Source organism: Peromyscus maniculatus, chromosome 11, assembly GCF_049852395.1.
Source record: "Peromyscus maniculatus bairdii isolate BWxNUB_F1_BW_parent chromosome 11, HU_Pman_BW_mat_3.1, whole genome shotgun sequence".
NCBI classification, from domain to species: domain Eukaryota; kingdom Metazoa; phylum Chordata; class Mammalia; order Rodentia; family Cricetidae; genus Peromyscus; species Peromyscus maniculatus.
Window position 1 is genome coordinate 73,201,148 of NC_134862.1, and position 12,395 is coordinate 73,213,542.

Below are 12,395 nucleotides of genomic sequence, written 5' to 3' on the forward strand. Positions count from 1 at the left end.
CACCACCTCCAGCTGGGCTGCCCTTTCTTTGTCGTACACAGTCCCTAGTCTGGTTCCCTAATAAATGCCTCTGGCCACAGGGGGGAGTGACCTCGACAAGCCCATGCCTACAGGAGGCACAGCCAGGGAAGGGAGGTAGAGTGAGCCTGCCGCCGCCGCTGCTACAGGGGACAGGGACACTGCTTCCCGCTGCCTCCTAGTCCTCCAGGGAGCCACGACAGCGACAGCACGCAGCAGGGACGGAGACCTGAGCACTGTGGGCAGTGGCAGTGCACGGCAGGACAAGGGCCATGCTCCTAGTCTGCCCGCGCCTCTGCTTCCTGGTGGTCCTGAGCACCAGCTGGGCGGGCTGGGGCAGCCACCGCGCCGAGGCAGCGCGGCTAAGGCAGTTTTACGTGGCTGCTCAGGGCATCCTCTGGAACTACCATCCTGAGACTAAAGACCCAAGGTAACTCGGGGTGGAGTCCAGGTGGGCTTCTCCAGGGGAGAAAATCCACTGTAACTGCAAGTTTGTTTGTTTGTTCGGGGGCTGGGAGAAAGAGAGAGAGAGAGACAGAGACAGACAGAGAGACAGACAGAGACACAGAGACACAGAGACACTGACAGAGACAGAGAGACACACAGAGAAAGACATAGAGAAAGAGACAGAGAAAGACAGATGAGAGAGACAGAGAGAACACAGTTAAAGTCACAGTTAAAACATAACAGTGGTGGGTGCTAATTTTGCCTATATATATATATATATATATATATATATATATATATGTAGGTAGATATCATACTGACAATATGGAAATTTTTCACACAGCCATAGCTAACCATTCTCTCTCTCTCTCTCTCTCTCTCTCTCTCTCTCTCTCTCTCTCTCTCACACACACACACACACACACACACACACACACACACACACCATACTGTTGGCTCCCACTTTGTTAGTTTAGTCTACTGATGGGTTGAAATGACCAGTCTCCCTCTCCCTCTTACACCTTCCAGAAAGTCTGGTGCCAGCCTTGTAAGTCTGCTTAAAAAAAAAAAAAAAAAAAAAAAAGGAACTTCTAGTTCTATAACAGTCATTCCTTGTAGACACAGGCCCATCTAAAGGGAACGATGTCCGCCGAGTGCTTCATTGTAAGCAGATATTTTAGTGACTCTCGCCTTAATTTTGCTGCCTTCCTATAAATGACTTTCAAAACATTGGTTCATGAAAAGAGGACACACTTGTATTTCCACCTTTTCTTGACTTATTCCTGGCCACCTAATGTGGCTTCATTTTTTTTTCTTTCTTTTACTTTGAATTACTTCCTGTAATATGGCTTATCCTGGATATTTTGTCTGCCCTGAATATTACTCGTGTTAGTGACCAGGTGAGGTGGCCATTCCAAAGCACATGTAACTTAGAGGAGGTTTAAGTAATATCAAACCTATCTTTGAGTTGTAAAATACATTTTGCTAATTGGAAGGTTAAATGAAAGTCTTCCTGAAGCTAACCAAATCATAGATTCTGCTCAGCATTTACAGCTACTGTTTTTTATTTTATATGGCAAGCCTAGCCTTCTGGTTGACTCATTTTTTTCCTTTTAGTTGACATCAAAGTTTAAGCGATTGTGAAAGATGTGTTCCTCTTTTACAATTGCAAAACCAAAGCAATCAGCCAAAAAATAATGTAATGTTTTGAAAGCAATGTGTAACATTTTAGTATGAATGCATAATAAGCGTTTAATTTTTGTTGTTGTTGTAACTGGGCTATTTGGGAAGGCATTACAGTCTACAGTCTATCTTGGTATTATGCTAATAAGAAATATCACATTAAAATGATTTCAAGTAATGCATTTAGAGTGATGATCTAAGCCACACCCATACTCTTAGGAAACTGCCATTTACTGAACCCTCAAAGAAAATAACATTCTTTCCAGTACCAGTTTTCATGCTTTGTGGTAGAACACATATGTGGCTGGTGTGTTCAGCCTGAGGTAGCTAGCGCACAGGTAAGTCAGAGGACAGAAGGTTAGGGGTGAACAAATTCAGATCAAATGTACAACACAAGGGCTCTAGGTAACAGCAGTGTATTATATGGGTAGGTCTTCCCCTCTAAAGGGAAATGGAAAATGGGTAAGCTGTTTGCCTTAGTTAGGGTTCCCATTGCTTTGATGAAACACCTTGACCAAAGGCAAGTTGGGGAGGAAAGGGTTTATTTGGCTTACACTTCAGCATTGTATTCCCCATTGAAGGAAGTCAGGACAAGAACTCAAACAGGGCAGGATCCTGGAGGCAGGAGTTGATGCAGAGGCTATGGAGGCATGCTGTTTACTAGCTTGCTTCACCATGGATTGCTCAACCTGCTTTCTTATAGAACCCAGGACCACCAGCCTAGGGATGGCACCACCCAAAATGGGGCTGGCCCCTCCCCCATTGGTTACTAATTATAAAATGCGGTACAGCTGGATCTCATGGAGGCATTTGCTCAACTGAGGCTCCTTCCTGTCTGATGACTCTAGCTTGTGCCAAGTTGACACACAACACCAGCCAGCACACTGTTGGTAGGGAAAATTACTAGAGGAAGCTCTTCCTTCGAGGTCTTCATCACTCCTGTGAAATATGGCACTGTAGTTACCAAGATGCAGAACCTCGTTTACCCTAGAAATAGAGGCTGGAACAGGAGCCACCTGGGTCTGGATAAAGCTGAGGAAATGGTTTAACCCTCCTGGATCTTGGTGGTGCTGTTTAATCTGCATCTTCATAGGAAGCGACTTAATCTTTTCAGTGCAGGATTTTGGTTTGTTTCCCGTACAGATCCCAGAGTTTTGCCCTTACTGCTGTCTCCATTCTCTCAACTAGAAACAGGCTCCAATGAACAGATGCCAAGTTACCACATTGGTCCAAAATTGTAAAGTGAAAGTGGAAAAAAATTTAAAATCATATCTGATTAATAGATTGAAAAATAGTTCAAATATATAGTTATCAATGACTTGTATTTTTTGACTTAGACCTGAAGATTGAGTTTGCACATGAACTTGTCTTCCTTTATTAAAAAAAAATTGATTCTGAAAAGCAGAATCAGAGCAAAATTAGACTTACATTTATGGAAGACTATGGTTGAAAAGATTATTATTGAAATGATTATTCCATTGATCTGACTTGATATTCCAATCTATAAAATCTTGAACGTTGGAAATACAATAAAATACTGTCATTCTGTGTTTATAAACAAAATCTGAGCGTGTAGACACCTCCTCTTTTGGAATGGGAATAGATATCACATATGACTTTCAAATTAGGTTTTGTATTTTATTTCTAGTTTGAATTCTATACCTTCCTTCAAGAAAATTGTCTACAGAGAATATGAGCCATATTTTAAGAAAGAAAAGCCACGGTCTAGCATCTCAGGTAAGTCTGAAATATATTTTTTAAAATTATATTTTGTGTTGGGGTTTGAACATACAGTCTAATGCATGCTAAGGAAAACCTCTAACACTGATCTAAATCCCAGTCTACATTTAAATTTTTATTCTGAGACAAGGTCTCGCTAAATTGGCTAGCCAAGCTTTGAACTTGGTCTATAGCCCAGGAAAACTGTGAATTGTGATTTTTCTGTCTCAGCTTCCCAAGTAACTGAGGTTATAGGTCTGTGCCACCAGACCTAGTTTGTATTTCTTTTAATTTTAAATATAATTTTCATGGATAGTATTATATCCTTTATACTTGAAATGCCCACACTGTGAACTGGCCAGATAGTTCAGTGGTCAAAGGTACTTGCTGCCAAGCCTGAAGACCTGAGTTCCATCTCCAAGACTCACATGGTAGAAGGAAAAAACTGTCTCTCAAATTGTTCTCTTAATCTCTACACATGCACCATGGTAGAACACACACACACACACACACACACACACACACACACACACACACACACACCAAAGTAATTGAATGTAAAAATATTTAAATATCCACTTAGTTATTTTCTGTTTAAACGTATGATGTTTCTATCAGACACTAGCTATATACTCTGTGTGCATGCCCAGATGCAGTGAGAATATGGAGCTCCTTGTTCATACTCTTGAGAAATTTCAGAGACAGTAAAATTTAAACCAAACAGGAGTTCTTCCTTGAACAGGTCTCATGCCCACACAGCCAGCCATGTTTTTAACCTTAGTCAAGAAAGCCACACAAAACGCTTCAGTGTTTGAATTTGTATTTGTTCATCTAACAACCCACAGCTGAGCACCTTCTGTGGGCTTGACATTGAATTAGGCACTGTGAATACAAGAGTGAGACAAAGTGAACTCAGGTTTTCCTGGGGCTTGGGATCTGTTTGCATAGGCACAGATGCACTCCAACAGAATGAATTTGTCATTGTTTCTCTCCGGCTTCCTACATTCATTAAAAGGAGCTAGGAATGTTTGATCCTTTGCGTTGAGCTTTTCTAAAAGCTATGGCATTTGAAAAAAAAAAAAACTTCTATTTTTCTTTGGTGCTTCATTAATCAAAGACTAATTTATCAAGGGCTCTGGGATCTTAGCTATAGAAATGTATTTTACAGGAATTACAAGGGGGAACATCTTCCAGTCGGGCCGCTTGCCATCAATTCCCCCATCCTTCCCCCATCCTGGTGATGGTTGGCCATCTTCCCCAGGCTCACCTTCGGCCTCTTCTGCCCATCCATCCCCATCCCCACCCCCTACTCTGCCCTGCCTCATCTGGTTCCCTATATTCTTCAATTCTTCCTCGACTTGAGTCTTTTCTTCAGTAAAAAATCAACAACAAAGTCATTTTCTGGTAAATCTTATCTAGAAAAAGGAAAACATCTCTCCTTAACCCTCCTGCCCCTTTCTTTTCTCTCTGTTCCTTCCTCCCAGTTCCCTGCGTGAGAAGCCAATGCCATTCTCTACATCCTCTCTTCTCCACGCCTTCCCTAGGCTGCTCCAGTGTGACTAACTCCGTCACTGTCAGTTGTGCCCTTTGAGGTGACAGCACCGTCAGTTCTTTCCAGTTCTTTCACCACTTCTAGGCTGCCTGACACGCTCCCTTTTGGAGTCCTTTACCTTGTTTCCTGTGTGACACTTCCCCTGGCTTTCCTCTGAGTTCCTTTACCATGCCTTCTCAATTTCCCACTTTCTCTTCTTCTCTGAGGCTCCAAACTCAGAGAAGCCACAACCATGGCTTTTCCAGGTGCCTACCCAGAAGCCACATCCTTTATGACACTGCACGGATTTCTACCCTATCCTGGCATTAGGACTCTCTCTCTTCTGTGTACTGCCAGCATCGTGATCTGATGCTTTCCTTTTAGAGATGCTGTGAGGCTCAGACTGGTTAATGAATACAAAGTGCTTGTGCTAATGCTCGCATATGATAAGCACTTAATACAAGTTAGCTACATTGTTTGTTGCTGCTGTTGTAGCTATGAATTATGCCTCCATTAGAGCATGTATATCATAATATTGTGAATATGTCAACACAACTATGTTTTTGCTCATTTTATTTCTTTGTGTATTATAATTTATATATTTATTTGCCTCTAGGTAAATACATTTAAGTATTCTTTCCTTTTAATTATCACAACCTAAGACTAGCACATTTGAGGGTCTGGGGATATAAAGGTGGATTCTGCGGTCCATCAGTCAGCCATTAGAGATGAGTGGTAGTAGAATGTTCTAGCACAGTGACAAAGAAGAATGATATGAGGGGTCTCCAGTCTAATGTTGAGAAGAGAGAGAAGGAAAGGGGAATTGGAAAGCCAAACAGTGGGTGCGAATAAGAGTATAAAGATACATTTTAGAACAACAACAACAAAAACACAGCACAAGAGGGTTTAGCTCAGCTTAGCTCTCAACCTGTGTGGGTTGTGCCCCTTTGGGGGTTGAATGACCCTTTCTCAGAGTTGCCTAAGACCATTGGAAAGTGTGGATATTTACATTACAACTTATAACAGTAGCAAAATTACAGTTATGAAGTAGCAATGAAAATAATTTTATGGCTGGGGGTCACCACAACATGAGAAACTGTACTAAAGGGTCGCAGCGTTAGGAAGGTTGAAAACCACTGGACTAGATAGACTCAGCCAGATCAGGGAGCCGTCTAAAAGTTTTGCCTGGAGGAAAGTAGAGAACCACTAAGATAATTTAAGTGGGAGGAAGATAGACCCAGATTTGTACTTTAATACTGTTTCAATATTGGTCTGTGATTGTGAACAAAGTACAATACCACACGTATATAAAAATGCCATAATAAACGCCATCACTCCCTATGCTAACTAAAAATTAATTAGAATAAGAAGATCATTCTGTCCACATCTGGAAGATGGATTTGAGAAAAAGCAGTAATTTGGCTTTAGTGCTAATCCAGGAAAAAGACAGCGGGGAAGCTGAGGTGGAGAAAATTAAATGGATTCCAAAGATACTTAGGAGCCCAAATCAGCTAAACAGGTGGCTAATTGGATGGAAACAGAAGAAGGGGGTTATAATTGACTTCAAGTTTTCTGGGTTGAAGACTAGAATGGATAATGTGCCATTCAGTAAGAGAGAAAATTTAAGGGGAAAAAAAAAAGGAACCTTGTTTGCAGGGATAATGAGGTCAGACTTGGAGTCTGATGTGTCTGTAGAATATCTATCCAGTGTTATCAAAGGAGCAGGCGGGTATGAGTCTTGCTTTTAGGAGGGAGGACTGAGATACAAATATTCAGGAGACATCACAACCAGGTTATAAATGAAGCTCTGAGGGAGCACCCAAGGAAAATGTAATGAGAAAAGGAGGCTGCGACAGAGCTCAAAGGAGCAACAGAGGCCAGGGGATAAGCCGAGAAAGCCATGTCCACCGAAGAGCTTGAGAAAGTCTTCCTAGAGCGGGCAGAGGAGGTTGATGGCCCGGAGGCAGAGTCAAATGGCACCAAACGCAATGACTACTAATAGAGGGATCAGCAAAGCCGAGTTTCTGCTGTAGTGAGGGTGGGGGTGAGAACTCATGGTGGAGACTTGGGGAGTGGGTGGCGGGTGAGGAAATGGAAACACAAGGCAAGCAGGGTTTTCCTTAAAAAGTGGCTCTGACTTGGAAGGAGGCAGGAGCATTCTGGAGATGAATGGGAGGTTCAAGGATATTGAGGAGCACCACAGGAATCTAATAGTTACTAATTCAGTAGAAATACCTGGGGAATAATTGATGAGTCTAAACACAGATGAAGCAGGAAGCTCTGGTATTAAAAGCTATGACTAGTTCAGCCTTAGATAAAAAGGCTGCTGCCTCACTGTGGGTCCTGGGGTGGGGCATTAAGGTCACCTATAAAATGGCTTTTGTGGTTGTGGGCAGGATCACCTTTCTCTGTTGCAGAATCCATTTTCATATTCCAGTGCAGAGCTTACCGTGTTCAATAGATTCATAAGAACTATTTAACTTGTGAGTAAATGGGGACGCATTCACTAGGCCAAGAAGAGAAAGCAAGTGTTCAAAGCTGAATACTCCAGGGCTTTTGCCACGTCCACCAAATATTGATGTCATTGCTAGGCAATGCATTGTACTGAATGCATAGTAACAGAAAGGACCATAACCAGACTGGAGACTTTTGAACTGATAGGAGGCACCAACAGTGTTTCAAGAAGGAGACCATTGTGACAGACATCCTCCCAGATGAAGGCCTTTTGTAGTGGGCTCCTGATAGAGCCTTGTTGGTCAGAAGTAGACCTTAAGAGGGGGTGGGAACAGCCAGGATCATATATAAGTTCTTTCACATTAAACATTAGCTTTCCGTCAGCATCTGTGTATCACAGAACATATTTAATGTGGGGGAACTGAGGGGCTGTAGCATCTGGTTTTTGCAGCTCCTTCTTTTACTTCCAATTCTGCTTAACTCTTGCCCCTGAATGGTAGGAGTGCCATTGCGTTCATCATTAGATCCTAGGATACAGAACTGATGAGAAAGAGAAGCCTCTGATCCAGCTGAGATCTGGATTTGAATGCTAGTTAGCACTGCCCAGATCTAGCCCTGTGTTATTTGTACCTTTGCTGTGTTTCCTTTTCCAAACACTTGGTGGGTGTGGTTCCAGCTGAGCCATGAACAAGTCATAGTTCTTCACCTCTTCAGCAGCGGGAGGCCAAAATAGTTTACTGAATTGAAAGCAGAGGCTAGTCATTTGGGTTATGGCCTGAAGGTGACTTTCTGGTGAGGTTTGTGGACACCTAGACAGTTGGAGAGGCCAGATGTGGTTTCAGGAATCCAACTTGTACTTCAAAGTTTCGAGTCTCCACATTTTTCTATGAAATCCTTGTCCTCAGGTGAGCGTCGGTTGCTAACCACAGGCTGTCTTTATATGCTGTTATTCTTTGTTCATCAGAGAACAGTGGATCTGATGAGCTCATCTACTGCAATCTTTCCAATTCTTCAACTGCACGAGATTGGCTGCATGCTATGCAGTCTTCTCTAAGCCCCAAGGTGCATTACTCCTTCCCCCAACCTTCCTTCTCTCCCATCAAAGCATCAGTGGGAAAGGGCTTGGACTATGTGGCTGAGAGAGGAGGAAATCCTCAGCCTTGAGGCTGCTACATGCGCTAAAGTATTTGAGCCGCAGTTATGAAAACATCCTTTAGCTGTCCCTTAATTATAAAGAAGCAGGAAGGGAGGTTGAATAAACACCCCATACTGTCAAAATGCCCATTGAAGTATGAGGTCTTACTGGGTCCAATAACTTAGGAAAGTTTTTCTTGGCAGCTAGTATTTGTAGCCATTTGACACCAACAAACAAGTAACCATGCAAGAGAAACATGACAGCAAAATACTGTGCCCACTGTGATGGTACTGTCAGTAAGTACCGGGCTGTTTGCAGCCTGGGCAGGTTGTGCTTCCATAGTAAGTCAGGATGAAAGGTGACATTCAGAAGACAGGGACAGCCAATGAGGCAGACGAAGTTGGGAACCAGAAAGAGGAATCCATCTGGACTAGTCTAGGAAGGCTAGAGTCTTAACTGTTCCAAAGAAAGAATTAGGGAAAGAGTTTTCTTGGGAGCTCCAAGACCTAGGTTCTAGTCTCAGCAATGCCAGGGAGCCAGTGACCGATCTTGGGCAAGCAAACTCTCTTCCTCCACACACACACTCCCCAGGTTTTGTTAACTGTCTCCAAAATGAGACATGAAGAATGTGTCCTCCATGATCCTGTCCGGAGCAAATGGAAATACAAATAAAACAGCTCCTGGCATAAAAACAACGTAAGTTCCAAGATGGGGGCTTCAACAAAAGGAACAGGACAAGAGCGGCCAGAAAGATAGGAGCAAAGGAGGGGACCTAGATAACACTGGCCACAAAGATAGGGGCAAAGGAGGCAGGAACTAGATAATAGTGGCCACAGAGATAGGGGCCAAGGGGGCGGGGATAGGACAAGAGTGGGTAGATAGATGGGAACAGAGCACGGAAGGCAGAACCTCTGTTGAGCTGTGACAAATTACCACACATTCAGTGCCTTGGAAAAGCATGAATCAGCCAGATGTCCTGGCACACATCTATAATTCCAGCATCAGGAGAGGAGGCCAGGACAATGAGATCACAAATATGACAAGGCCAGCTTAGGCTACATAGCAAGACCCTGCCTCAAAATATGGATCAATTTTTTCTTCTTCTGTTACAGTTACAGTTCTGGATGTGTGGGGGATTAAAGTCGGGTTCACTAGGTTTAAAAAGAGGAGTTGGCAGAGCTCTGTCCCTCCTGGAGACTCTAGAGAAGTCACTTTCTTGCGTTTTCCATTAACTAGAGCTGCCTGGGTTGATTGACGTTTTCCCCTTCCTTCATCTTCATAGTTAGTGGAGTGGTATCTTCTAATTTCCCTCTCAAGCTTCCCTTGTAACCCTTTAATGAGTACCCCGTGACTCCATAAGACCTAGCTGGTAGCCCAGGAAGATCTCTGACTCCCACAATTAACCATTAATTTATTCATATGTGCACAGTCCCTTTTGCCACACGAGGCAGCACACTTCCAAATCCTAGGCATGACAACATGGCAGGGAAGGGGGATTGTCCTGCTCACCACACACACCAAACAGAACCATTGCATGGTATCTTCCATGCCACAGGATTCTTGTCACCTTTGTCTACCCAGGTCCTGAGCAGAATGTTACTGGCGCCATATTACCTTGTTTGTCCCTACTCGCTGCCTCAAGTTCCATCTCTAGCATACACAATCTGATATTTTTTTTGCTGAAGACCTCCATTATAGCATTAATCTTACCAACGTCTCTTTCAGAGCCTTCTTTTAGCCTCTACTCCAATTTCTCCCTAGATCATTCTCAAGAAACAGGCATCATTTAAAAGCAAAATCTTGGAGAGAGAGAGAGAGAGAGAGAGAGAGAGAGAGAGAGAGAGAGAGAGAGAGAGAGAGAGAGAGAGAGAATGGAAAGCAGTAACAAAAAAAAATTAAAGGACCAAAAAACATATTGGAAGTCTGGGTCATATTGTATCTTGCTGAAAAACCTCAATAACCTCTACCTGTTATCAGATGAAAACCAAAATTCCAAATGTCCTACCAGGCCCTGAGTGACTGGCCTGAATGATGCCTTCAGTGTTACTTTCAACACCTTGCTCTCGTACCTACTAAGAGAAGATACTCTCTTACCTGCTTCAGTGGCCATCAAGAGCTCCCTGAGTAGGCAGAGTTTTCTGGCACCTCAGAGCTTTTACACATGCTGGTCCCACTTGCCTGTTTCTTTGTTTCCCTGCCTTCACACCTCAAAGATTTCCTTCCATCCTGAGGAAAATGCTTGCCAAGTCTGACCCTCTCCCTACTCACAAGCCAGGAACAGACTTTTCTCCATACAGCGTTGGCCACTACAGTCTGTTCATTTCCCATTAGCTAGACCTGCCTGTGTTCCTTGATTCATTTCTCCCTTCCTCCATCTTCACAGCCAGGAGAATGGCATCTTCTTTGATGCTATTACAGTTTATAATGAAACATTTGTGTGCTTATTTGTTAGAATGCTTCTCTTAAGATTTTGCGAGCTCTAAGAAGTCAGAAAGTGTTTACTTCTCATCCGTGTGTCACCACAGGCTGATGCCTAAGACAGTCTTAGCACTCAGTACCTGATGTATGAAAGAACACAAGGTGGGAAGTGCTGGATAAAGAGGAGGTTGCTTAAAATTCAGTCCCTTGAGTCAGACAGATTTAAGTTTAAGTCATAGCTTTGCCTTTGTTGGTTTTATGGAATAGTATTTAATACTCTGAGATTCACTTTCATAGTATGTAATACGAAGAGCTAATAGCTATTCCTAAAATTTTATTGTGAAGGTTAATATAAGGACTTACAGTGCTTAGATATATTGAAGGAACAATAAGTGAAAGTCCCATCCTAATTATCACACTGCAGATGCAATCTATTGTAAATGGATGCTGGTTGAACTTCATGACCATGCTAGAACTTCCTTCTTCTGCTTCTCTGACTCCCAGTGGGCAGAAACAGATGCTGTGAGATTATGGCTGGCTTGGGTGTGAGGGCAGCTGTTGCTGCCACTAGACTGAACTGTAGTTTGAGTTGATGGGTAGCAGAATCATTTGTGAGCACATGTTAAAATGCATAGTCACAAGCTCTGTCTCCAGAACTGAGGCCAAGGTGGTAATTGGGAATCTGTCTTTTGGTAAGACACCAGTATAGTCTGAAATGGAGTCTTCTAAGACTAAGCTTTGGGAAATTCTAGCATATGAGTCTCCAGAACTCTGACTCATATATAAGCTCCCTGCTAAGGAACCAGATGGAGCTGGCCCTGCAGCCTCTTGGCTCCCATAATATCCTGTCCATCTAGAGTATGTCTACATTCAAACTACTTTGTGATCCCCTGGGGGTGGGTCAAGGACTGCATTTTACTCATCTGTGTGGTTCAAGACTCTGCACTGTGCCTGGTAATAGCAAGTAAAGCCTTGGTCTTGATGTCTGTGTTCCTAGGCTGTTTCCTGATTCTTCCCTGTCATGGTAACTCACAGCATTACTTAGCCTGTGGCTCAGATTAAGAAGCCCTGGGATCTTTCCTGACTCCTCATACATGCTCCATCCCATCTGTTGGAAAAGCTTGTTAGCTTAACTCCCAGATGCGTCCAGAAAATCACCACTGCACTGCTACACACACTAGCTCAATATACCACTATCTATTCCTCACACTACAGCTCTCTTTTTCATACATAGCAGCTGCCATGTTCTTTGTTCTGATGAATATAAATTTTTAAAACATGTCAAACCATGTCTATACTATACAATGTTTAAATGGCTTGCTATTCCATGTAGAAGAAATCTATGATAGCCCATGGATCCTCCCAACCCCTACACCTGCTCACTTCTCATTTTCTCCTTGATATTGTAAAATTGGTGTGAGGACTGATTCCAGGACTTTCCTTAAATACAGTAAGGTCATTTTCAATAAGGTCTTAGGAATTTTGGGATTG

General features: G+C 42.9%; 1 protein-coding gene across 1 annotated transcript in view; it reads left to right on the forward strand.

The window, feature by feature from the left end:
• Positions 1-105: 105 nt before the first annotated feature.
• Positions 106-12,395, forward strand: part of F5 (coagulation factor V) — a 76,224-nt gene continuing 63,934 nt past the window's right edge. The window contains exons 1-2 of the mRNA XM_006974763.4: positions 106-448; positions 3,296-3,384. Coding sequence (XP_006974825.3) covers positions 291-448; positions 3,296-3,384 — 247 coding nt within the window. The 5' untranslated portion in view covers positions 106-290. The remainder of the gene's footprint in view (positions 449-3,295; positions 3,385-12,395) is intronic.